This window comes from Phalacrocorax aristotelis, chromosome 1 (assembly GCF_949628215.1).
Source record: "Phalacrocorax aristotelis chromosome 1, bGulAri2.1, whole genome shotgun sequence".
Classification (NCBI taxonomy): Eukaryota; Metazoa; Chordata; class Aves; order Suliformes; family Phalacrocoracidae; genus Phalacrocorax; species Phalacrocorax aristotelis.
In genome coordinates, this window is record NC_134276.1 from 204536663 (window position 1) to 204563761 (window position 27099).

General features: G+C 38.4%; 1 protein-coding gene across 6 annotated transcripts in view; it reads left to right on the forward strand.

Annotated features, from left to right (window-relative positions):
- The window catches only part of ORC5 (origin recognition complex subunit 5), a 93745-nt gene that overhangs the window by 51734 nt on the left and 14912 nt on the right, over positions 1 to 27099 (forward strand). For 4 of the 6 annotated variants that reach the window (XM_075081411.1, XM_075081412.1, XM_075081413.1 and 1 more), the window contains exons 14-15: positions 18475 to 18587; positions 22509 to 24205. The exons of 1 other annotated variant lie outside the window; for it this stretch is intronic. In XM_075081411.1, the coding sequence (XP_074937512.1) occupies positions 18475 to 18587; positions 22509 to 22554 (159 nt within the window). In that variant the 3' untranslated portion in view covers positions 22555 to 24205. Of the gene's footprint in view, positions 1 to 18474; positions 18588 to 22508; positions 24206 to 27099 lie in introns of those variants that run through there. One more of the 6 variants, XM_075081415.1, reaches the window with a different exon arrangement.

Genomic DNA, 27099 nt, shown 5'->3' on the forward strand with positions numbered 1-27099 from the left:
GTTAAATGCAGTTAAGCCTTTCCCCAGCTTTCTGAGAACCTGGTGGTGGCTTTCTTTCAGCTGCTTTGTAATAGGAGGAACAATACCTGAATTCAGCCTTGGGTTGTATTGGAGAGGGGGAAGGATCCAGGTTATAGTGTCAGAGGCAGCAGTTGCACTGGGCAGTACCAGCAAGTGCCTCACCCTATGGCAGAAAAAAGTGGAATGTTAACAAGGCAAGTCTCAGATAAGACCATATGTGTGCAGGGTTTTGTTGGTTTTTAATCCATTTCTCTCTGCTTGTGGTGTTCTTTTTAGTTAAATTAATCATGCTGTTTTGAATAGGCTGCATTCTGCCACTGGGAACTGTAACTCAGGCTCTGGCTGGTGATGAGCCAGCCTTAAAACAGGGAGACACTTTTTTTTTTGTGGATTGCACTCAGGCAGAAGTGTGAGTTTCTTGTCACTTGAAGAAAATAAGCATTTAGAGACTAAAAGCTAAGCCCTGAACCTAGATAACGATCACGACTATCCTTTGAAAAATCGTAGTGAGGTGTCATCTCATTCATCAACTGAATAGAAATTACATTTCTGAATTAATAACTAAGAGTTTCTTTGTGAAGCAGGCATCCTGCATACATTACTGACTGTATTTCATCCTTGATTTCTTCCACAAGCTACTACAAGACCACCAGGAAGGTCTGGTCAGAGGAGGCTGCATGGGAATCTCATGCTTGTTTCGGTTTTCTAGAGTTTCTGCTTTCTTTTAAAGAAGGATTTGGTTTATATCTTAAAACAATCAAACAAACGAAACACCAAAAACAACCAAACAAAAAAACCCCACCACAAAACAGACTTGAAAGGAAGGGTAAACCTGTCAGTGTTTAGTTAGAGTTGTCCTACATACCTCCGCATCCAAACATTGTTTTGTCTGGAGCACAGAAATACTGCATACGTTGTTGAGGATAAGTCTGTTAAGGCTGCCCTGCCGAAGTACTTCATATGTTTGAATGTGATAATCTTTAGAATGTACCTTACATTCACAGTATCTGCTTTTTGGAGTGCTACTTCATTTCTTGAGTATCTTCTAGCTTACTTTTCTAAGGAAACAGACCCAATCGCGTATCTGTCAGTTCTTTCACCCTGTTTATATCCTTCACATCTTTTTTCAGCTTATCTAGTTGTGGCTGACATTGACAGAAAGGCACAAGTTTCAAAGATATTTCAGTCTTACAAATGTAATGAAAATTGGCATCCACATTCATACCCTCTGTTCAGGAGACCCTTTAGCATGTGCACAGGTCGGTCTGTTTGTTTGACCTGGTGCTGGCTACTTCGTAAGGACCTAATGACCCAAGCACAGGGTGTGGAGCATCTTCTGCTGGGTAGTGGGGGAGCAGGAAGAGCGGAAGATGCATGGAGTGTAAAGGGGTGTAACAAGTAACTGGAAGGACTTGCTGCTCTACTCAACACTGGTCAGTACCACAGCGGGAGTATTGTGTCCAGTTCTGGGCTCCCCAGAACAAGAGAGACATGAACATACTGGAGAGGGTCCACTGAAAGGCCACAAAAGAGGTGAAAGGACTGGAGCATGTCTCATCTGAGGAAAGGCTGAGGGAGCTGGCACTGTTCAACCTGGAGAGGAGAAGGCTCAGGGGGATGTTATCAATGTCTATAAATACCTGAAGGGAGGGTGCAACAAGGACAGAGCGAGGCTTTTTCCAGTGGTGCCCTGTGACAGGACCAGAGGCACAAGGCACAAACTCAAACACAGGAGGTTCCCTCTGAACATCAGGAAACACTTTTTTACTGTGAGGGTGACCGAGCACTGGCACAAACTGCCCAGAGTGGTGGTAGTGTCTTCCCCCACTGGAGATATTCAGAAGCCATCTGGACATGGTCCTGGGCTCCTGGTCTAGGTGACCCTGCCTCAGCAGCGGTTGGATGAGATGACCTCCAGAGGTCCCTGCCAACCTCAACCATTCTGTGATTCTGAGTTCTGAGGGGGATAGAAGTAGCTGAGGTTCTAAGAGACACGTGCAGAGCGGTGTTTGAGATTTTTGCATTGGGAAAGGTTTATGGATAAAAGTCTTTCTCACAAAGCAATTTCTTATTTAAGTCTATTTAAATAGTAAACATTATCACTCATGTTTACTCATGTTAAGCATTTTTTAATATATTTAAGTTCTGTACCCCAGAACTTACAGCTTTTGTATAAAGCAAAACGAAGGCTTTGTGGAGAGCTTCTGGCCAGAGAGGCAACCATTTCAGATTTTTTCCCAATTGATGATGTGTAGTTTTTATAACATGCTAATGCTTTTACAAACTTGTTTTAAGTCAGTTTATAAGGCTTTCAGAACACACCACTGCAGAAAAATGTTGCTTTGTAGTTATATAGCAACGTTTTTCTTCTAATGGCATTAGTTTTTTATGAAGTAACAGCTTTATAATCCATTTCAGGCAAAAAGTGTGGTTATTGATTGTTCCTCTCTTTGAGGATACAGTACTCGAATGGTCATGATTAATTTGAAATATAACAAGCTTTAAATAAAACTTTTCAACTAGTATGTGGGCTTAAGCCTTCCTGTGAGCAGCTAGTGAAGCCATGCATACACAGGAAAAATAAACTGCAGCACGATGGCTTTTGTTGGGCGAATTTGTCTTTATTGTTTAGTTGCTTGTTAAATACTTTATATGTGCAGCTGATGCCCAAATGGTCACTTACTTTCTCTCCCTTAAAAAAAAAAAGTCTCCACTGCCTTTGTGTGAATTGTGCTTGAACTGGGAAAAAAAGTGTCCATACAGAAAATACTGTCAAATGCAAAACCTAAATTATGGTAAAATGAGATGTTATTTATCTCTCCTACAGTTACAATACTCTTGGGATTTAACTGTTCAACTGCTGTATGGGAAACATATATCTTTAGCAGGTTTGTTTTGATGTTTCTTAAGATGGAGAGTAGCTAGCTGATATTTATGAAGTGAACTCCTGGTATTGGTTGTTGAGGGCTTTGAGGGAAGAGAGAAGGCAGCTAAGAGTAGGGGTTTTTTAATATGGAATTATAAATTTTACCAGTTCAACTACTGGAATTGTATTTTCATTTTCTGTAAGAGCTTCATAGGGGGAGATATTAAATATATTAGTAGTATATATGTGTGTGTATTTATGAAGGACCTACCATTGCAGTCTATATTTCAGAAAGAATTCTGTATCAACGTAAGTTGTATTTGGATGGTTTGGAGAGTTCCAGCTTCATGAAGACAGCTTGCTGAGTTAAGATTTTGCACAGGCTGTATTGTATGTGTCTATGAATGTGTGTACATCTAAATTGTTCTTAGTAACTGAAAAAAATTACTAACAAACTGTCAAAATTAGCTGCATTCTTTGTTGTTGAAGTTGGTTAAGAGTAGTTTTGTTTCTACTCTTCAAGCTGTTTAGGATTGTAAATAAACCGCAAAAAGTGAGGAAGGTCTGTGGCAGATGAGATCATCTCTTTAAACGGCACTTCCAAGTCACTTCTTTAAAGTGACTTTTTTAAAAACACAAATTTTATGTATGCCAAACACATTGGATATCCTCTAACTGTGAACATAAAATTAAATTGATTCTTTAACATTTTATATCAGACAGGCAGATCCACTGCAAATGAAGTAAAAAGATCAAAACTGGAGGTAAAATAAGAAGAATTTATGCAACTAATATGTACATGCGATTAGTTTTATCTCAGACTGCAGGATAATACTGTTATTTTTGGTAGAGTAGTGTTTTGTGGAAATCATTGCCTGCTTTGCTAGGATTGTAATTTTCTTGAGAGTCACATAAATATGTTTGTTGATATCTGTAGGTACCTATATGCTATTTTATTTCTCTCTGAGAAAACAGAGTTTTGTATAATACATATTCACTACTTGACAAACCTCCCCCACTGCTTCCAAAATGTCAAAGCCAAGCACAGGGATTTAGCCATAGAACTTCTATTGAGATTAATTGGATTTGTATGGCTGAATCCATGCAGTTCTTCTGAAAATATTATGGTCCCTTGTATATAAAATATAACAATATGTTCACAAACATAATATCACAAAGAATATTTGGACAGAACAGTAAAATCAGGTTTAATTTATGTTTGGTGACGGAAAACTTTTGGTTTACTATAAATGTGAGGGTTCCTGTTTAAGTATACTGGGTGAATACTAAGCATGTGCTGTGCTTGCCTTAGGGCTTCATTTTTTTTAAATGCGTGAAGCATTAACATAGGAGTCTTCTGTACTTAACTCAGGAGGGGGAAGAGCATTTCTGATTCATTAATCCCTTTTTCTTTTTGTAAGTAACTGGGTCCTTCACATCATGCACTCGAGGTGTAAAATATACAAAGAAGTGGGAGGGACAAGCAAAATGATGACTGGCTTGCTGTAAGGTATAAATTCAAAATCTATTTCTCTTTGCAAGAAGAAAAATAGCAAGGGGAAAAAGGGCAGCACTAAATTTACTGCATGTGCTTGCATGATATGCAGGTTTGGGATAATTATTTTCTCTCTTGTTCAATAGAATGAGTTGTTACCATGGTAGCATTCATGTTGCACAATTTCTCTGTTATAAAATAAATTGAGAACAGTTTTAGAGACAGAAAAGTCTTTGTATGAACGTTTGTTCTAGGTTTTTTTCTTGTTTGTTTGTTTTGGGGTTTTCTTTGGCATTTTGTTTTTGTGTTTTGGTTTGGTTTTTTTTCTTTTTAGTGCAAAATTGTGTCTCAGAAATGCAGTTCCTGAGGTTAGGGTCTTAAAATTATTCTTGAGATGACGAAGTCTTGGTACAGTTTCCAGATAAAATCAGGCAAGTTTTAACAATATGTAGGGCTTCTGCAGGACAAGATGTGCAAGGCCAGAGATAGCTTTGGGAGTTTAGTTTTGAAAACTGTTTAAGCTGGAGGAGTCTTCACTTTCCAGAATGTGATTTCTGGTAGTAAAATCAAATACCGCCATTAAGAGGGTGCAGGCTGCCAGGCACCTCAGAGCAATGGTCTGGATGTCCTGATTCCGTAACCTAACTCCTGGCAGTAATCACCTTGCCTGTGTTCTGTTTGTAATCTGTCGTCTTGTACAAGATGTGTTGAGAACTTCTTGAAAAGCAGGTCTGAGTCTTCAGTGGCAGAGAAAGAAAGGCCCCCAGCGTAAGTGTTTTCAACCAGAGCATACCCTAGACAACATTTTGGTCTCTGCTGCTTGAGCTTCTCAATATCAGTAATATCAGACTGATAACAACGCTTTTTGATCAAGTGGTTTTTTGATACCATTTTTTTAAAGCTTATGTGAAAGGCCTCCAAGGAGGTGGAAAAGTGTTCAGGATATAGCACAGGTGATTGGAATGACAAATAGCTTTTCATCAGACCCTAGTAGTGCCTTTGCCAAATCATAACTGCTTCCCCTCTGTTTCTTCAGTTTTGTTTTCCTCCTGTGTTTTCTCACTAAAGTAGGCAATAGCCACATTAGTAGCCGTGTGACTATCCACGAGATCGAAAGACTCTGCTGATTGCTTGATTCTTTCCTGCTTTTTTGCACCTTTCCATTGATCTCCTGTATGAATTTTTTCAGAGTTCGGTGATCAGTAGAGAGCTTTTGGGGGGATTAAGCCTTTTTATGGTGATTTAATTTTAACATTCAAAAAATTCAGATTTATAATTACTGAATATTACAGAAAAGTCTTGATGCAATGATTATTCAAAAAAGTGGCACATCACAACCATCAACTGCAAAAATAAGTATGTTAATTAGACACAGAAACCTGGGAAATGAGTTTCTTGATTGCATTGCATTGTACTGAAACTAAAATAGAACACGTTGTGTAGGTTCTTTTATGCTTTTAATCCATTCCTGAATTACATGGAAAATGCCTTATGCAGCACATTACTATTTTAGACTCTGTTGCTCCATAAATGATTTTTGGTGATGTAGGAGCCATATAGCCGATGTTTACTAACTACACAAATTTTAACTCTGTGTATATAGCAAGATGTTTTTAGGAATCTATGGAGGGGTTGTGTCTTTGAATGTTTCTGTCCATCTAAATGGTGTTATCCTTGAATGCCATAAAGGCAGGAGGAATACTAACTGGCTGCGTACCATTCCTAAGCAGTGCTTCCCTTTTGCAGGTATTTAAATGGAACACGTACATAGTTACTGCTCCAAAGAGCAGAACAGTCCCAGTGGATTTCTTGAGATGTAACAGCATTTGATATAACATTTCTCTCTTCCCTCATCCCAACCTGACCATTCCTTTCCTGCATGTCACTTGCCTACAAATAGGGGGCAGTTAAATTCATTGACAAGCATCATTGATGGGTGTGCCAGCACGCTGGTTCACTAGGTCATTGGTTGCCTTGGTTGGCTGCTAACTTTTTTACCGAGCACATGTGCTTGCCAAACATGTGAGTGTCAGAAACTGTTTTTTCCAGGTTAGGAAAGCTAAGTGATACATGATATAACTAGCAGAATTTCACAGTTGCGCTAAAGGGTGATGGAAACTGCAAAAAAAGTGTTGCGTTTGAAGAGCAGGGTGTTTTCCTTTCCAATTAATTGCTGACAGATGATGTTTCATGCCCTTTATCTGATAAAACCAAGTATAACTGAATAAAAGATGGAAAACTGGTAGTTATGACTGCTTTGCAGTATCATCTATACAAGAGGTATAAAGATATTTATAGATCTCTTTTGCACTTTCATCTAACATATTTAATGGGTCATTGAACCTAAATTTTTAATATTTCATGACTTAGCAATTCATGGATGACTGAAAGCTTTACTTTCTGTAGAAAGACTAGCAAAAATGGATGTTACAAATTTGTAGCCTCTATAGTAGCATACATAAATATATAGATTTTTTTTTAAAATGCAAACAAAGTTTCTCACCGTAGGTTACAACCATCAGCTTTGTGTTGTTACGGTAGAGTTTGTTTCATTGGTTTTCAAGCAGCTAGAGGGGTCGATTGACTTCCTGAGTGACAGTCTTCATCCTGGTCTTTTTCTTGCTCCTGGCAGGACCAAAATGCCATAGATTTACTGATTCAGAGCAGAATATTCTTCCTGAGGGCAAGTATTTGGTTTCCTGGCATGCTCAGGGAGGAGAGATTCCAGATCTGCCCATTTCCCACTGCTGAGAAGAGCAACTTTGCCAAGTTCTCTCTTCCCTTGTGCAGCGCGGTGACAGTCGGCTAACCTGGAACTGGAACTTGCGTTCATCCTTGGTGTTTTGTCCTGCTTAAGGGTACCTGTGAAAAAAAGTTACAGGAGTATGTTAAGCTCAAATGTCCTCATTTTGTTAGGGAAGATTTTGAACAGAAGTGTAACTGTTCTTCTCAGTTGCTGTTGTGTAAGAGCTTTGTTTGTAACTGTTGGTTTGTCCAGGATGCAACATCATGTAGCAAATCAAATTCTAAGTACTGTCTTAAATGAAAGTAAATCAGATTTTTAATTTCCTACATTTGGTGGCATAAAACCTAGAGTGACTCATTGCTGTATATGCACCTCTTGCTGAGAGCTAGACAGTATTGTAACTTTTAATTTCTTGGTGTGTATGTGTAGCCTCATAGTAAATTTCTCCTCCATTGTGTTGATTAGGTGCATTAATGTCACAATTCAACACTCTTTTTGGCTCCATTTTGACAATACAAGTAAAACATGAAATGTCATATTTCAACAGGTCAGATCTATATGTGTGAACAATTTTATACCTAATTACTAAAGTCCCTGAAATAAAGAATACCAGGAGCCAGTTGTGTATGTTGGGAAATTTCTCTTGCTTACAATTTTATTATACTCTTTCCTAAGCATCCTTTGCCAGTCCTTTCAAAAGACAGCATATTGGGCTGGGATCTTTGTTTTGTACCAGCATGATGTACTTATGTACTTCAGGGTTTGATACAAGCTGTTTCTATTTATATTTTTGTTACTATTTATTCCTGTTATGGAACCACTAAAATGTGCAGAGTTTTATGTAGTCACAGTGAATACGGTGTTGATTGCAGTCTTCTGCGATACTTCTCATGAGTAGTTGGGATGCAGCATGGTGCTGTGAAGAGTCTGTAAAGATTTGGTATAGTGATCTCAAGATACATAATAAAAGTATCTTTAAATTGTCATTTTTTTCAGAGCAGTCTCCCACTTCAGACTACAGTGTGTTTTACCATTTGTCTAGCCTTGTGGTTAAAACGCCCAGTTTTTGTATTTCAGAAGTATTTGGGTCAAATCTTCCTGGAGTGGTTGTTTAATTAAAAACTCTTAATATCTTGTTTCTTAATACAAGATTTGGATCAATATTCTTTTAACACTTAATTATCATAATCATCCAAAAATAGGCTGCAGTTAAGACATGTTGAAAATCTTTTTCTGTCATGGAAAAAGAGGTAGTTTAGTCTTAGAAGATATTCCCAAACATCTGATCATGAGAAATATCCTTTAATTTCATGATTTCTGCTCATGGCATATACAGAGAACGGATTTTTTTCCTCAGAGCAGGTTAGAAATCCTAATTGTTTTAATTATTTTTTAATACAAAATTATACTTGCAAACAAAACTCCTTCATATAGCGACAGAAGGCTAGTAACTGTGTACACAGTTATATATTTTACTGAGATAGTGTTAAAAACTTAGGGCCTTCTGTAAATGTATCAAGTCCTATCAGTATCACAGATACTTGGTAGTATTTTTAAGGTTACTTTTTTCTGTTCTTGATAGAACTTGTCTTGCAATAGAAGTGCTGCCATTGTGGGATCGAAGTGTTAGAAAAGAAGGACAAAAAAAAAACAGGTGAAAATTTTCTGGATTTGGCAATTTAAGGTTATATGCTTGGTCAGTTGCACAAAGGTTTACTTCTGGAAAACAATCTGTGTGTTGCCTTCCTCATCTTCTAAAAAAACACTTGGACCGTGAGATCTCTGATGCAGAAGTGAATCGGGGGGTGGCAGAAGGCTACTTCTGTTGGCTAGCTATTGCCTGTGCCTTGAAAAATAGCCAGCCTTTGTCTGGTGTCCACTTTATGAAGCTACCTGACTTAAGTAATCAAATTAACTGTAAACATCATTTCCCAAGTGTTTCTTTGACCATCTGTTACCATCTTTGTTTGCTCTGATTTTAAAGTAAGAAATAGAAAGGCAAGTACTTTTGAATTATCTGTCTATAACTTGTATCTGTAGTCCTCCTACTTAGGAGTGCCTTTCCCAGGTTGTTATGGAGTAAATTAGGTGTGTGGACCTCTGGCAAATTGCAAGTACATTCAAGCCTTGGTTTTGCATGTTTTGGAGGATAAAAACAAACTCACTTCGAGTTCTTCACAGATTTCTGAAAAGATTTCAAAATATATATATTTGCAAATAATTTGATCCTCTCAGAAAATACAATGTTAAGCAAATTTCTAGCATGCATTTTAGAGCATTATGAAGTACTTGAAATGATCCTTAATCTGAAGGAACTGGCTCAGAAATACTGATTTATCCATGCATCACTCTGTAGAGGTTTTTATACTTTTTTTTTTTAATTGGTGAGCAGAGTGAGGCAAAGATTGTTGTCAATTGCCTTTTATTTTCTGTTTTCTCCTTAGGCAAATTGATTAATGCTAAGGTAAATGTGCTAAGAGGAAAAGGGGGCTTTTTCCTAATTTGTATATTGAGTAAAAATAATGAAGAGAAAGCAAAATCATTAATACTTTGACATATTCCTTTAATAATAGTTGCAAAATGAATAAATTATTGAACTGCTTTTAAAAAGTTATGTTAGTGTAACAGTGAGTGGGCAGGGCTAATCTGCAAATGCTTTTGAGATACTGAGTAGCTTTCCAGAAGATGTCAGGGGAAGCTGGATTTTCATCATCTTGCTTTTTCTTTTTTCTTTTTAAGACTGCAGAGTATGGAGAGAATACAGTAATTAATAGTGAAAGAGCCCTTGCAGAGGCCCCAAGATAAGGGTAAAGAGGCAACAGAGTAGTAGGATGTAGAAGATGCAGATGATACAGTTTACCTTTGGTGAAATCGTTATAACAGCTGCATTAAGTCAGACCAAAAGTGGGCTTTTACCCACTGTTTTACTTCTTGTAAGACAGTAAAACTATCTGACTACTTCTGATTAATATCCGCATACAGGAAAAATGTAAGATGATGGGCAAGCAGAGGATGAGTTTATTCTGGTATATGTTATAGCTTCTTATTTCCTGTGGCTTAAATGCCACAGAGTTGATGTTCTTTGCATTTAGCAGCCTGTGGTTTTATTTCTTTCCATGAATGCGTCCAGTTGCTTTCTTAACTCCATAAACCCCTCTACCACAACACTGAATTATCAATGGCAAAGTGTGTCACAGATTAACTACAAATTTGGATGAAGAAATACCTCCTTCTGGGTTTCTTGTTTGCTTTTTTAAATTACTTTTTTAGTTTCCTGGAATGTTTCCTGGGTCTTGTTTCAGCATCCCCGTTTTAAAAAAGTTGTATGTTTTTTTGGAAAGCACTGGGTTTTGGAAGAGAAGACATGAGGACTAAAGATAATGAGAAAGCACAAAAGAGAGATGAAAGGATGCTGCGCTGATGAGTCAAGATTTGCTGCTAGTCAGAGTCACTGAACAAAACCGTAGAAGACAGACTGCTAATTGAAGACAGCAGATTCTAAAATATGAATATTAATTCTAAGGCAAGGTGAGGAAATGATTCCTCAAAGGAAGAAAAATGCATTTGCTTCACTTGAGATTGAAGAGAAAAGCCACAAGGAAGCCAGTTGCAGGAGAATATGCTCGAAATGAGGCAGCTTCTAGTATGCAGCAAGGTGTCCTGTGGTCTGAAAGACAGGAGAGAGTGGGATGGTGCAGAAAGGGAGGAGGGGAAAAGAAAAAGGCAAAAGATTCATATGTATGCCTTAAATTACGAAATTGGGAATGCTTTTTGTCAAATATTATTTAATGTAAGTGGGACACAAAAAGTGAGACTGAATGGTATAAGGCAGAACTGGTAAACACTGATTATATAGTGGGGAAAATACTGTATAAGAATTCTTATGACCTGTATAGTAGAAGCTGAAAAGAGTGTTGAAATGTAAAATTCAAGGTTGTATGCCTTGGGCTTAGTAAAGTTTTCTGTGGTGAAGATATGCAAAAAAATATCTTGAAGATGTTGAGTATGATATAAACTGAGTGGGTTGAACAGCATGAAATTCAAGGTCATGTACTTGAGGATAAATAAACATTTGATCTAAAAACAGAGGGATCATCTTTTAGAAACTGGAAGAAGTTTTGGCTGTCTTAATAAATGACTGAGCCGCCAGTATGATGAAGCTTTGAAAAAGTCAAAAGGGTCACTTGTTTAAATCTGTAAATCACATAGATTTGCCTTGAGTGAAGTGAAGTCAGAGGAGGCAGTGAAGACAGAGATGCAGAGTAACAAATACAAAAAAATTTCATTAAAATATAAATAGGTCTCAAATAAAATTACTTAGGAAACTGAAGCAAGTTTTGCTATCTGTGTACCAGTAAGATTCTGGAAAAGTCTTCTATGGGAGTCATTGTGTTGGAGGGAAAAAACTTCTTGTTTTTATGGTAATATTTAGTGCATTCATGAAAGAGATGGTATGATATGATGGCTTCAGTGACATGGACTGACCTCAATCCAGTAAATTCTTTATTGTACTCAAGACTGAAAGTAGGCGTGTTGCATGATAATTCTTAGGGGAAAATAGGATACAAATCCCCTTCCCTGCCAGGCTGTCAAGAGTGCTTCCTAGTAATAGCTAAACATCCCTAACGTCATGATAGAACAAACATTTTCAGATCCTTAAATGGGTATGAAAATAAAAGAAGAAAAGATCTGTTAGCCTAAGCAGCATTGGTATTTAAAAGTAAGTGGTAGCAGAAGTAGTCAGTTGATTTCCTTCCCCACACACTCCCTCCCCTGTAGTAATTAAACATTTAGTGAATTTAATACTGTCACATCTGGAATTTGTCAACACATTTATGTCGTGAAAGTTTGTTCAAGTTAGTAATTAGTGTTAAATTCTGTTTGACCCAATCTGATGAAGTCTGCTGGTAAAGTGTTGTCAACCCCTGGATGAGATATGCAGAAATTACTTAAAAATTGGGAAGTGTGGTGTATACTGCTGCAGATAAAGAAATAACACACTATGTCTTGGAGAGTCAACACAAAATAAGAAGTAATATGTATGCGCGAGAAATGCAAATAAGTAATACAGGATAAAGAACAACACCAAACACAAAGATCCATAGAGGAAAAAGGCTTGCAAGGCAGACTGGGTCACTGCGTTTGCCGTGCACTGCAGCGTCCTATATGGCCACCTGTGTGTGTGTTACCAAAGTGAGGGGCATAAGGTGCTGTCTGTGGAGCACCACTGAGGCTGTGGCTGGGATACCCCTTTCTGCTGGTGGTTCTGTTAATGTCACAACATTTTGATTGCATTCAGAAGATAGTTTAAAAAAGAGTTGGATTGATTTAAGCTGAGAAAAAGGTAAAATATGTAGCTGAAGCATGTAGTTGTGAATGCTTTAGCTGCCCACTGGAAGGCCATTAGCAATTTGGAGGTGTGTAGAATAAGGCAAGAATCGTGTGATATAATTCGTAATATTGGAGTGCTACTAGCAGATGGAAAATTTGACCAAATACTGAAAGAAAAAGGTTTCAGAAGGGGAGGCGCTGAAATGGTTTCCACAGTAAGCATTTAAGATCTGATAAAATGGTAGGTCACATCACCTAGTGCAGTCTCTTCTGTTCTATTTTTTTTAAAAGCATTAAAAACCTTGCACAAAACGTAATTCAGAATCAAAACCTGATCGTTAAAATCTAAGTGTTCAGAAAAATGTTGATTCATTTTTAATAATTTTTATAAAAACAGTTTTGATCAATTGCTGGCTTAAATGTATATAATAGTAACGTTCTATTGTTACCTTTCTGTATGAGCTATTCTAACAAGGCTGACATCCTGAACATACTCGAGCTATAATTTTGATTGAAATCGTTTTGAGCAGGTTTTTTTTACGCTCACATAATTTGTACTAGGGTCATTGAATTTAACTCCAGGAGACTATTGTGGCAGTCATTTTGACTGAAATGTGTTTTCTGAATGGCATCTGTTTTTCAAACTGTCTTGTTGCATAGCAGTGGTTTTAGCATGTGCATGAACATAACTCCCGGCAGTGGTGGGTTTCGAACAAGTGCAGTGAGCTGCATGTTTGCTTTGAGCCGTGTGATGGTGGTGCTGCAAAGCACTAGGGTGCATATAAATTTTAATATGACTGAGAGAGAACATAGTACTGTCGTCTGATGGTACTGAAATAATGAAAGTTCTTAATTTCTTGATAGGTTCTAGGTTCAGAATCATAAAACAGATTAAAGCTGTGGCTGAAAGTAAGCCAGACCAAAGAGTTACAATTAACATTGCATCTTGGGCAAGATAATTGAAGATTATAGACTGTGGAGATGAAAAATACCTCGCAGATCATCTAGTATGTCTCTGCCAGTTTGAGGTTGTTCCTGCTAGTGTCTTTCATTAGTATTTTGTCTACTCCAGTTTAAAATGTACCACTCGGATTTCAATCACATCTCTAAGGAAACAGCTGGGTTTTTTTTCTCTCTCCTGCTAGTAGTCAGTGTCACTTTCTCTGTTTAGCTTTATCCTGTGGATTTGAGATGTGCCACACACTTTGTCCCTACGCTTTTCTGTGATCATCAGTCACTGCTTACCTGAACAAACCATGTGTTTCCCTGTATCTCGGGTCCTAATTCTGCTCAGGTTTTGCACCTCCGTGAATGTTTTCTGGCTTCTCATGGTGTCCTCGGGAAGAACTCGGCCTTTCTCAGCAGACAGCCCTCACTTTTGGAATCCTTCTTGCTTCCACGCAACCATGTGCTCACAAAGCCAGTCTTTGTGTCTGCTTGAAGAATGATTCAAGGCCCATCTGTTAGCTCAGGCTGATAGGAAAAAAAGCAGCTTTTAAGGATGGCTTGTGGGTTGCTTTGTTTTTTCCAGAGGTTTCAATGTCCATATTTGACCAGCAAATCTCCAGAAGCAATCAGAGCGGTCATTTCCTCCTGGCAGCAACTCTCCACCATGCTTTCATGATTATTCTCACCTTGCATCCAATCTTTCAGCAGCGTGTTTCTCTTACAAACATATTTCAAAGAAGACTCAATCATGGCTTTAAACATACCAGTGACACCTGTTTCTTCACATCTTTCAGATCAGTAACTTTTCGTCAGATTTTTTTTTGTTACTCCTGTATAAAACTCCATTTATTTATTAACTTTTGCTGGTATTAAATAATTACCAGATCTAATTTTAATTTTATTAATAGCTTTAGAATACTTCTTCCAACTGTAATTTCTTTTGTTCAAAAGATTCTCAATAAATATTCTTTCTTATGTCACCCACACAGTTTTTCTGGCTTGTTTCTAGTCTGTTCTTGCCAGATGTTTTTTCCCCAGCTTTTGTGATAATGAAATGGAGCCACTGTACCCATGGTATTTAAAAAAAAAAAAAAAAACCTTTGAGAAGGTTTTTTGTTGCTAATAAGTGCAATTAGTTTGACATTGTGTTCATATTTTCCCCCAACTGCGTTCCAAACTTTTGATGTATCTTCGTTTAAGAACAGATTGCCTCCACAGTATTACACCTGAGCTTCTGAAGTAGTAACATTTTTTCAGTGCTTAAGCTATAAGTGGTACTTGGACCTTAAGAGTTAACAGAACATGAAAATTAGTGATTTTTAAAATTTGACTACAAATACACTGTCTGAAACCCAGTTCATTCCAGTTCATTCCACTGTATCCTGCTTTACCAGGTTCATGCCCTAAGTAGGCACAGAGAGAGAGACTGTTTATATTAATGCAATTTTATGCAAAATAGCTCAGTTCCAGAAGCAGTTAGAATGAAAGTTAGATCTGGTAATGATTTAATACCATACATAGGTTTTTATTTCTTTCTCCACTACCCCCGCCCCACTTAGCTGTTAGCTGTTCAGCCAGGAGGTGTTCAAACCTCTTGTGTCAGGAGGGGATTGAGCCTTCTCTGTCCTAGAAGACTTCTTAACCATTTGGTGAAGACAGTAATTCTTATTAATTGGGTCTAGAAAGATAGGTTCAGCAGAAAATATTTAAGGAACTTAATAATTCCACATCTACCACAACTGACTCTTTTCTTCTGGCAAAGCAATTTATTGCAAAAAATACATGTGTTACCCAATTCTGTGGCTGACTCATCAGCAGGAGAATCCTGCTGTATTGTATAAAGCAGAAAGAATGAAGAAGTCACTGCTTTGGGGTGACAGAATTCTCTTGCTGGTTTTGAATCTCCCTGAAATCATCGAAAAAGCTATGCAAACAGAGCTCCAGGCTGCTGCCCCCTCAGCATGCAAGCTTTTGGCTTGGTCCTTCAGAGATCTCTGCCTTTCTCTGTGTACAGGCTAGGCATCTGTAAATAGGTTCTGAATTCTGCTCCAAAGACTCACAAGGTAGGTATTTTAGCTTCTAACATTTGCTGTCTTTAGGGGAGCTGGTCCCTGTTTACTCCTCTTAGATATACATTCTTTCTCTTTGTCTCTGCTGAGTCTCTTTGGAGATAAAACTGTTTCTTACCTCCATGAATTGAAAATGGCAGTTTTTTCTACTTTTGAAGCAATCTCACAGTCAGGATTCACTGTTTCAGCACTCACTTCCCTGTGATGTCATTTTTATTAAGCTAAATAAATATAGGATTTGTGAAAGAATGAGTAAAAGGTTGCAGTTTGCTAAGTTTGTGTTACACAGATGATCAATAGCTTCATTTGTCTTAATATTGTATATTGAGTATTCAGAGTCTTGAGTCAAAAATATTAATGAAATTTAGTATCTAGTCAGCTATTTCAGATTTATTGAGTCAGCCTTTAGTAAGGAATTTTACACTGCTGACCTTATGTCACATACATAGAATTTGGTGCTAGTTGGAAAAGAAAATTATTACAACTCATTGTTAAAATATTACTGGAGCATTTGTAATGCAGCAGCAAGGTCATTTTTACATCCCACATAAAACTGAGATGAGTCCAACTCCAAACTCTCTAGGCTTTTGCTGTGTTCGTTGGGAGCTTTTAGGAGCCTCTTGCCATTCCTTCATTGGTGATTTCTGGACGTGAGGCCAGCTGCAAGTAGGTATTGCAGAAGTGATTTGCCAGTAATGGTGCACTGGGGTGTAAAATAGCAGTTGTTACAGCAGATTACTCCATAATGCTTCTTCACTGACTGAATAAGGACTTTGTTTAATAAAGGATATAGAAAAATGTGCTCTTAAACTCGTGAGTACTTTAAGAAAATAAAAACACATAACAAGCTTGAGGTTGATCCCAATTCAGTGATATGTATAAAGTGATTAATGAACTGGATTTTGGGCCATTTACCATATACTGAGTTCAGTTTTCTTAAATGCTGTCAATGCTAACAATTTGGGAATCACATGCTACTCTTTAATTTATAGACTTGAATTAACTACATGGAATTTGTCTTCATGAATACGAGTAGGCCAGTATTCCTTAATCAACCTCCAAAGACTTTTCAGAATGATAGCATCCAAACTGTTCTTGTCTAATGCCACATAAAAGAAAGTTAAGCACAGGCTGTTATAAGAATTGCCTCATTCTTGGTGACCATAATTTTTTCTAATCTCAACGGGTAGGTAATTTTTTTATACTATGTCCACTTAAGGGAAAACTTTAATAATTATTCCTACCTCCTGCAAGCACTGTCACAAATTTGAAGATCGAGTTCAGTTTCAGCAAAAGAGTGGGGTTATTACTGAGACAGGATTTTTTTTTTTTTCTTACTGATACTGGTAAGAACTTGCCGCTGCTTTTTATAGAAATGTGCTTCCTTGAAGGTTTGAAATGACACTCTCTTTCCTGATATATTTATTCTTCAGAAATTCCTTACTATGCTATTATCATTACACAGAGGTAGGTCATGGCTGGTTGGCTTTTTTGAAAAGTAGAGCTGTGGTCAGATGTGAGTTCTTCATAGAATGTAACCTTGCTGCCTTGAATTGTCAGTGGCATCTATAGCAAAGTTTAGGGAAAACTTTTCTTGTTTTCTGCTTTACCTCTTGTCCTGCTTGTAGTGGTTTAACACCAGCCAGCAACTCAGCCCCACACAGCCACTCGCTCACTACCTCCTGATGGGATGGTGGCGGGGAGAATTGGAAGAGTAAAAGTGAGAAAACCCAAGGGTTGAGATAAAGACAGTTTAATAGGTAAAGCAAAAGCCACACACACAAGAAAAGCAAAACAAGGAATTCATTCACTGCTTCCCGTGGGCAGGCAGGTGTTCAGCCATCTCCAGGAAAGCAGGGCTCTATCACATGTAACCATTCCTTGGGAAGACAAATGCCATCACTCTGAATGTCCCCCCCTTCCTTCTTCTTTCCCCAGCTTTATATACTGAGCATGACGTCATATGGCGTAGGATATCCCTTGGGTCAGTTGGGGTCAGCTGTCCCAGCCGTGTCCCCTCCCAAGTCCTTCTGCACCCCCAGTCCACTCACTGGTGGGGTGGGGTGAGAAGCAGAAAAGGCGGCCTTGACTCTGTGTAAGCCCTGCTCAGCAGTAACAAAAACATCCCTGTGTTATCAACACTGTTTCCAGCACAAATCCAAAACAGCCCCATACTAGCTGCTATGAAAAAAAATAACTCTACCCCAGCCAAAACCAGCACACCTCTTTATTTCCCCTGGGAGCTGGGAGGTGGTAGGAAGACAGTGGAATCACCACAGCGCTTTATCCTAACTGAGGCAGAACAGACAGGTTGCACTCAACAGTGACATCCTGCGACTGCACTTTAGTGATACTGCAGTCATCATTTGGAAGAACGAAGATAGTGAAAAATATGGTGGTACATTGCTATTCTGGTAAAATAATGGCTTTGTCAAGACAGTATGTGTCAGTATTTGTCTACAGACAAATTTCTTTTCGGGCCTTGCTCTTTCTAAGCACGCAACCTTCCAGCCTTCAAAATATTTTTTCATCTAGAGTAGAGGGATATATCCATCTGTTCAAAATGTGGTATGAGCTGGCATGGGAACATCCAACTTCTAGTGTGAAGGTTCAAGAGGCGGTCTTTGGGTATAACGGAAAGAGAATCAAAGTCTCTCCTGGCTGTCAGGCAGAGATTTGGAAGATGTTCAGCTCATGGCTATTATTGCTGTTTGCCACATTGCCTTCCCCTCTCTCTGATCAGAACTCTAGAATAACTGTTGATATGAAGGATGATAGGGCTTAGCCTGTGTCTCTCACTGCCTGTGCTGAAAATGGAATGGTGAAAACATATATACGTTCCTGGGTTTGCTAGCTCCAGAACTCTGTGAAAATCCGTGAGCAAGTATGAGTGACTTTCCAAAGAAATACGGAATGATGACAAACAGAAAAAAAAAATTGGTCGCTGCCATTCATGTTAGCAAAAATTACTAACATTACTGATGTGTCTTGCTCATAGATCACCTCTCTTGTGACTCTCCAGCTGTTATCTGTGGTTGACCATAATAACCAGCTTGATGGACCACGATATAAATGTATTGTATCTCTGGACTTCATCAGAGCTGTTGCCCGGTGAGCCTATTAAAGATCATTTACTGTTGTATTTGCTGATTTGAAAGAGACTTCAAAGCTGGTATTTGCACAGTCATTAGCTCTCTGCAGACCAGAATAGAAATCTATGGATGTTTACGAAGACTGAATGAATGAGACTTAATTATGAGGAGTGTTGAGCTTGACATAAGTTTAGTCCAATTCTGTTTTGAAAAAAATTTTATTTTACAGTGGCAGTATGTGTTACAGTAACATACTGTCTTTGTGTTTAATAAAGGTCAGGGACTTCATGTGAAAATACTGCTCTAAAGTGTCAGTCCCTTTCACTCCAAAAGGCACATTATGGTATTTGAGTCTGAAATTATATTTAGTTCTTAGTAGTGATTGTTGTCCATATGATGTAAAAACTAGGTAGATTATAAGAATTCTTCTGCACAGTCTATCTTGTGTGATTTGTAGTTGATACAAACTAATTCAGTAGATGAATGTAGGTACCTCAACAGCTCTGTTCATTCAGAGCCTTCAGTTATGGAGTCTGAGAACAGTTCCAGATCTATCGGGAGACATGGTAACAAATTACAGACAGAAATGCATGCAATACATAGGCAACAATCAAGCCTATGTCTCATTTTTATAAAATGCCAACAGCATTACCTCACACTTGTTGCTGCAGCCCACTTGTTAGCAGGTCTTGGATAAAGAATCTATAGTCAGAACAGAGCCCAGAAATTACATGTAGTAAAAAGGAGGAGAAAAGTTCTCAAGGCCAATGCTTCTCTGTAATGTGGTATGTGTACACCTGTTGTGTAGACTGTATCTATAACCTCAGTGCACATGTTACTCTCCTGAGCTATTAAATGTCCAATAGCTTTGTCAGTAAACCCCATGGACCAGCTAATTTCAATTTGCAGTTGGACAGGCCGTAGAATGAAACTTCATCTGGTTCAGGGCTGGCTGGACCACAGTGCCAGGATCTCCACACCTTCATTAATTCAGTTTGCTATTCCTAGCAATAACGTAACTTGTGAATGATGCCCTGAAAAAACTCCCACTGGTACCAAGTACAGCAGACCATTTGCCCAGCAACATAGGTCGTTGTTTGTACAGACATCTCCAAGCTCTTGTCTCTGCTCTGGCTCCTACAGTGAATACAGAGACCAGTTCATAAACTCTACTGACTACGAGGGCCCTTGAGTTAAGATACTTGAAACGATGGCCTGTCCTTTCAGCTTTAACATCTTTAGAAGTTTTATTGACTCAGTTAAGTTGCCAGAATATGATGATTTTGCAAACAGGACCAAAACTTGTGGTATGCAGTTCATGCTTACTAGAGAAAGTAGTCATCAGAGACACTGCCACTTCAAACCTCACTGCACGATATAGTGTTTTGATTTGCCTTCCTTTAGGTCAGATGTGTGTGTATATATATCCTGACTGTCATCTCCTACATGTTATGAGGAAGAAAGCAGTTCCTTTTTCCCCCCCAAAGTAGTTTGAAAGAGTTTATATGCTGTATGGATAGGGTCATTTAAATGACCTGAAAGACTTTAAAGTTTGCCTGTTATTTATGCTGTTCTCCTTTATTCTTTTCTTGCTTTGTTCCTTTGTTCCACTTCTTTTAATAAGTATCTTTTCCAATCCACAGTCTTTGTTAAATCTTTAAGGAGGACAATCCATAGTAAGATGCAAGGTTTCATGAACCCATGATAAACGTGTCTCCCCCATGACTTGATGGGGCTGAAGGCATGATCTTTTGTGCTTTAAGAAATTTTAAGAATTTAAGAAATTTCAATTGCTAGCTGTGCTATAATCTTGCAACTGCCTGCAAGTTTTAAACGTACATGGGGAGGTTATATTTACTGCAGAGAAGGAGCTACTTTGCCGTTACAACCAAATAAATTTCAAGTAAGCAGCCCATCTCCTGATTCTTTTTTCTGTTACTGTAATATTACCAAAAGTTTGTTAGTCATTAAAATCCTCAGATACCTCACCCTTGCTACCACCTCACCCTTGCTACCACCTCACCCTTGCTACCACCTCACCCTTGCTACCACCTCACCCTTGCTACCACCTCACCCTTGCTACCACCTCACCCTTGCTACCACCTCACCCTTGCTACCACCTCACCCTTGCTACCACCTCACCCTTGCTACCACCTCACCCTTGCTACCACCTCACCCTTGCTACCACCTCACCCTTGCTACCACCTCACCCTTGCTACCACCTCACCCTTGCTACCACCTCACCCTTGCTACCACCTCACCCTTGCTACCACCTCACCCTTGCTACCACCTCACCCTTGCTACCACCTCACCCTTGCTACCACCTCACCCTTGCTACCACCTCGCGTATATCCTAATGGAAGGCTGAAGAATGCAAGGAGCCAGACATAAATGATGCTCTCTCATCAAGCTTCAGTTCAGATTGTATTTTCATTTTCCTTTATTTTTTTAAGCAAAAGTGAAGTTTGCATTTTTTAAAAAACAAAAGCCACTTGGTTTTGGAAAAGAGGAGAAAACTTGTGTCTCTTGGTGGTCTTTAGTGTGATAACCACTGGCCGTGCAGAGTCTCTCTTTTTAACACCACAGAACCTCATGTCTGTCTCTGTTCCATTCCATATATTCAGTCTTTGCAGAGATACTCCTGTGCTTTTTACCGTGTAGTATTTACATGTTTGGCTGAAAGTAAGATTAGATGTTTCTTTGGAAGTTTCTAATTACTGTTTTACAAATTTCAGACCTAAGACCATAAACTTGCTGTAGCTGAAATAGGGATCTCTTAATGTTTTTTGAATGTAATGGAAATTTTCATATAATCTTCAATGATCCCAGTTGTTATGACATGAGGATTGTGTTTCATTTAGTTGATAAGGTCAGCATTTGTTAGAGCGTGTGGTTTTGTTTCGGTGGAAAACCTTGTCACTAAAGCAATTTTCTTAAGTGACACAATGTCAGGCAAGTCTTACATGGGCAGTTAATTTCTTTAATTTTGTCACTGGATTATTAAGTAGACTCAAACACAGTATTTCTTGTTATGTATCTTGCGGATTTCTGAACTTTTTCTCTGCCCAATATGATGTTTTATAGAAACTTTTTGAAAAGTGGGTTACGGAATGATGCGTGAACAGAGAATATTAAATGATTGTAGTCTAACAAATAAGAGATTCAGCCAGTTAATCTCACTTAGCATTGTGAGCAGTTATTTTTGCATCATTGAATACTTTTTTAAAAAACTTTTAATTTTAGACTTGCCATTATATGCAGTAATTTGCATTATTTATTCTAACAGTAAATCCCGAAGTCTGCATGTTAGATTGTAAAGCAGAACGAGTTTAGAGACAAAAAAAATAATTATATGGTTTATTCTACTGCTGTTTCATTCTGCCTGCCATTAAAGTACAAAAGTATACATTAAAATCTTCTATCCCATTGAGTGGCATTCTTGAATTTTTCAAATTTAGCAATGAACATGGGTCAACTAGTGTCAAAACTGAAAGAACGCAGACTGCAAATGAGTACAGATGAAGGAGTTACATAGTACATGCTAAAACAGGTGGTTTGGAAGATGAACAAAACATTCAGTAGCAGAAAAGATTGCTGCTTTGCATCACCAACTGAAGTATCATATTTAACGTGTGGAAATATAATTTTATTAACTTTGATATATTTTTACGGCTTAATGATTGAAATAAGAATCTTCCAGTTTTTACTGGAAAGCTGCTTTATTTCTTTTTTAGAATCTTACAAAGCTTAAATAATCAGAAAACAGGTAGTGTAAATAATGCTAGAAGTTCAAAAATTCATTCATCCTTGGTTGCATTTATTTTGGAGATATTGCTTGATTTTGACTGTGCAGAATGTCCCGCACGTGCTGTCTCCAAACAGGTTAAAGTCTTAGCACTGTTAAGATGATTGCTCTAATATAGTGGTTTTTTGTTTATAGGACTGTGAACTTCGACATAATAAAGTACTTGTACGATTTCTTGTGAAAACAAGCTTCACAGCCATATGGACACTGTGACAATGACTAAGGCAAGCTGTGTTCATCTCTCTACTTAGCTGGCCAGAAAGAAGAGTATTTTGGCTCTTTTGGATTTGTCCAAACAGGTGCTGGCCCAGCATGGAACCCGATGAAAATACTCTGATTGGTCTGGGTGGATCTGAGCAGAGGACTATTTACCAGGGACCCTGGAGTATTTGGAAGCAATGTGTTAATTATAAACAGCAGGGTTTGAGCACAATCTGTTCTACTCTTAATGATGTTATCTTAACACTGAAATTGCCTGAAACCCATTTACTTAGGACTGCATTTTGCTCTATGAACTCTCCCCAGTGCTTTGAACATGGCAGCAGCCCTTGTTTGTATGCCCAGTCTTTTCACTTCCTCTCCACAGGAATCTTTGCAATTGCCTGCCAAAGCAGCTTTTCCTGAGGCCACCATTTTAGGAGAGTGAAGTAGCAAAATATAATAAACATAAGAACTTACTTAAAATCAAGCTGGTATAAATCCTTCTTTCTCTTCAGTTGTATGTAGGCAGACTGTTACACTGTTATATAGAGATCACAATGATAGGAAACTCCCAGTTAATGGCTATACTGTCTTTTTTCAGACCATTCATAAATGTTGACTATGAGTCTGCTTTTATGAAGCTTTATTTTAAAAATTCATTGATACTTAGAAGTTATACCCTGATGTCAAACTTGAAAGGTTATGTTTTTGTTTAAACATTTTATAGTCCTTTTACACTTATCCAGTTATATTAAGTGCTAATTATAATGCTGTTTGGTATGAATGTTCTTTAAGATACACGCCGTGTAATGGCTTTTGTAACAATATCTGTCCTGTAGAGGAGGATGGCACGGTGGCCTTTCCATCAGAAAGGGAGAAATTCAACAGGTGAGAGAGTATTCCTGCAGCAGTTCCCCAAAAGAGGCAGAATAGTGAATTATCCATGTGGTGTTATAACATAAAACTTCAGTTTCGGAAATACATGATGGAATACACTGCAGTTACATTTGTCTCCAGTTTACAAGTAGAGGATTCCCAACTGCTGCTAATTTTATGGGGTTTTAAAATCCCCTGGTCCAGTTCATGAATCTGAAGATTTGTATCACCTTCTTGAAAACTCCAGGTCCTGTTACTCAGATGTTTTACTCCTGAATGCTGGCTGTTCGGCAGTACGAGACCATGCCATGTCTAATGTTGACCATTATGGTTTTTTCCAAGGAAAAATCATTCTTTCCCTGCCTTGCTCTGGTATTGGAAATGGTCAAATATCCTGAACAGGTGGGGCTTTTTTTTTTCCTTTCTCTCCCTGCCCCCAGTTGTGGGTATGTAACCAGGCTTCTAGATTCAGACCCAAATGAACAAGTTCCAGGGGAATCTAAGCGACAAAAGCTCTTTCTGGCCAAGCTGTCACTTCCCCCCTCAGAATAGTGTAAAAGAGCAGCAATGAGTCATCTCCGTGATCCCTTTTCCTTCCTACCGCTGAGCGCTGAATCAAACCCTGCACCTGTCCATGAGGTGGCAACATTTGTCACACTTACTGAAGTGCTTGGATGCAAATACACGACCTGTTTCAAAATGTTTACTACCTGCTTTTGTTTTTTCTAATAAAAATGTATGTAAGGTGAACTTGGGGCTAAACTTTATAGTGTCTTCCCCTTTTGGAGCTAGCGCTGTGTTGAGCTCAGCTCTTGTGAATCTCCTGTATGACTTCCTGGGACTGAAAGTTGGAGAAGAAAGACGCTTTGGGTGTTCATATATAAAGTAGTCCATGTAAAGCAACAGCAATACATCATAGCTTTTTGTGACATCTGATATGAAACACGGTGGGACTGATACTAGTTTTTTAAGTGCTGAAACTCTTGAGTCACAAGATTCAAAAACTGCAAGCAACCTTGTTCACAGCTTTCAGCAAAGTGGGGCAGGGTGGTACTGCTGGGGAGCCAGTTTGTGAATCTCCTGCTTAGTGGTAGTCAGAATGGCTGAAAACCTTCACACCTACCAAGCAGAAGTAAGAAGTTCTTCTTTGGGAAGCTTTACTACCATCAGCGAGTTGTGAATAATACCACACTTCCACTCAACCTTCATGAAAATATCACAAATACTCAAAAATAGTTCCACATATACACATTAAGAGAATATAAGGGGAGCATAGAAGACAGCTTTACAGGTAACTCTACATAAGTATATGGATGCACAATAAATTTGGTCATGTCAGAGGCATTTTCAAGCAACATGTATATCTGATTACCTATGGGAAATAAATTAACAGGATTTTTAGCAGTTGGCTTAGTACATGGCCATTTCAGGAATATTTCTAATTGTGCTTATGATGGGGGTTGATGAGAGATGAGATATGCAGATTCAAAGGTTTCAAACAGAAGAAGAGCCAAGCATAATGGCCTTTTGCTTTAGTATAGTAGCAATTGGCCCAAGCTGAGGACTGTATGGTTAAATTAATTCCAGAATCTTAGTTTTTCAACAGTATGGATCCATAAAGACACGTAGTTTACACACTTGAATTAAATACACTGAATTGCTTGTTTTAATGTTCAATTGGTTATTAGAAATGAGCTCATAAATATGGATAAATAATGTTTGTTTTTGCTGTTGCCATAGCTTTTCTAGAAAGAGATCAAGACCAGAGCCCGTTCAAGACTCAATTGCCTGTAGCTGCTAGACAGGCAACATAGATGGAAAGGACTAAATGTGCCATATTTCAGTACTGATGTTTAGTGTATGTCTTGGCCATGTTTGAATGAGGAACAAAATCAGTCCTGTAAGTTCTGGTTTAGGTTGCAGCTGGGAAAACATCCTTTTTGCATTGCTTCAAATGTGTTCCTTTGGCCCACTTTTTCAGTAACCCCATCACTCCCACATAGTGGACCAGACCCTCAAAGCTACCCAGCCCCAAATTTGGAGCATGAAGTATAGAATATATGAAATAAGGGCCTTAGAAAATAAGCACTGTCAAAACTTGGTGCTGCTGCTATTTTTTTCAGTGTAATTTCTTCCACACTGATCCTTTCCAATATAAATCCAAAGGATGAGATTACAAATGCCTGTGGAATGTAATTAATCTGACTGAAATGAGGTAAACTGGAGAAGGAGTAGTTACTGAGGATCCATTGGACAAAACCACTGTCCTTCCATTGAATGCACTTTGTGACCTTTTTGAAAGACTCCTATCAGTGATATAAAATGTAAAGCTGAATCAGCAAAGTATGAGAATGAACAAGGTCACTGAAGTGCAGATGATGGATGTAGGCTATTAGTATGCTGGTGAGGAATAGTAGGATTTATTCTGACAAACTATAAATATTTCTATATATCCATGTCAGTGACTTTATAAATTACTGCTGAGTTTCTTACTAGGTACCCTAGCCATAATCGTTCTGGGACCCTGCTCTCATGGATGAGGTCTGGCCTCCTTTAGCCTCCCTGGGGCCAGGATTTCACCCCTTCTACATGTGGTTTTAAGAACTGTGCAAAAGAGGCAGTGCAAGACAGTTCAACTAATCAGAAGTTCCTCAGTACTTTAGTGCAGCAGTATGTATTTTAAAAATAAGAGAGAATTTTTCATAATTCTTGAGTCACAAAGTGTTATAATACTGTAAAAATTACAAAGAGAGTGCCTGACTCCGATGGCTGATCCAGATATCAACAGGAGCTGAAGCTGGGGCTGTTTTTACAAGAAGAAACTAATGAAGAGAGAAATGCAGCTAACATACAATTGCAAAGAAATTAGTGCCCCTGAGTAGCGCTGACTTCATCAACAACTGCATTTTCGTACATATAGCATGGAGATTTTCGTTTTAAAAGAGGCTTGTAAGGGTGTATCCGCATGTAATACCAGAGATTTATCCTTTTTTGACAGTGATTTACCTTACTCTGGTTCTCCTAGAATAATCCCCCTAGTTATTATGTCTGGATTTTTTGTGAGTTAAAGTAGTATATTGGTTATTTAAGCACTTTCTAAGTTCTGGTGCTTCTGTACACCATGATTTACACATGTGAGAATACATCCATTTTTTTCAGTATCCACCAAGTAGTTTTGCCAAGACCATTCAGGCTCTATCTCTTCCCCTTGTAACTGGAACAGCCAGCCATGCCAGGAGAGTAGTGTGAAGGACAGGATTCCCAGCAGGGATGTAGGAGATATTACATGTCTGTGACCTGTGAGCAAAATGGAGGCAGCTGAGTATCCCAGGATTAGATATTCCCTCTGCACTTGTGTTGGCAGAGATAGCAGGGAAGAGTGAGAAACAGCAGGTTCCTAAGGGTTGCCTGGGGGTCGGCATACTACGTGTTTTAGTCAGCCCAGATGATTTTGAAACAGAAAATTTACTCCACTCAGGGGTAAATGCTACCTGAAGTGACAGTAACTTCTCCAGTTTTCTCAATGGCAGAACAGCATAATTTAAAAAAATGCCTTATCATTGCTAGTAAACATGCATTGGGATAAAGATACAACTTGATTAGCAAGTCTAATCGTACATAGTACCAAATTTTTATGTGTTTGTAGATA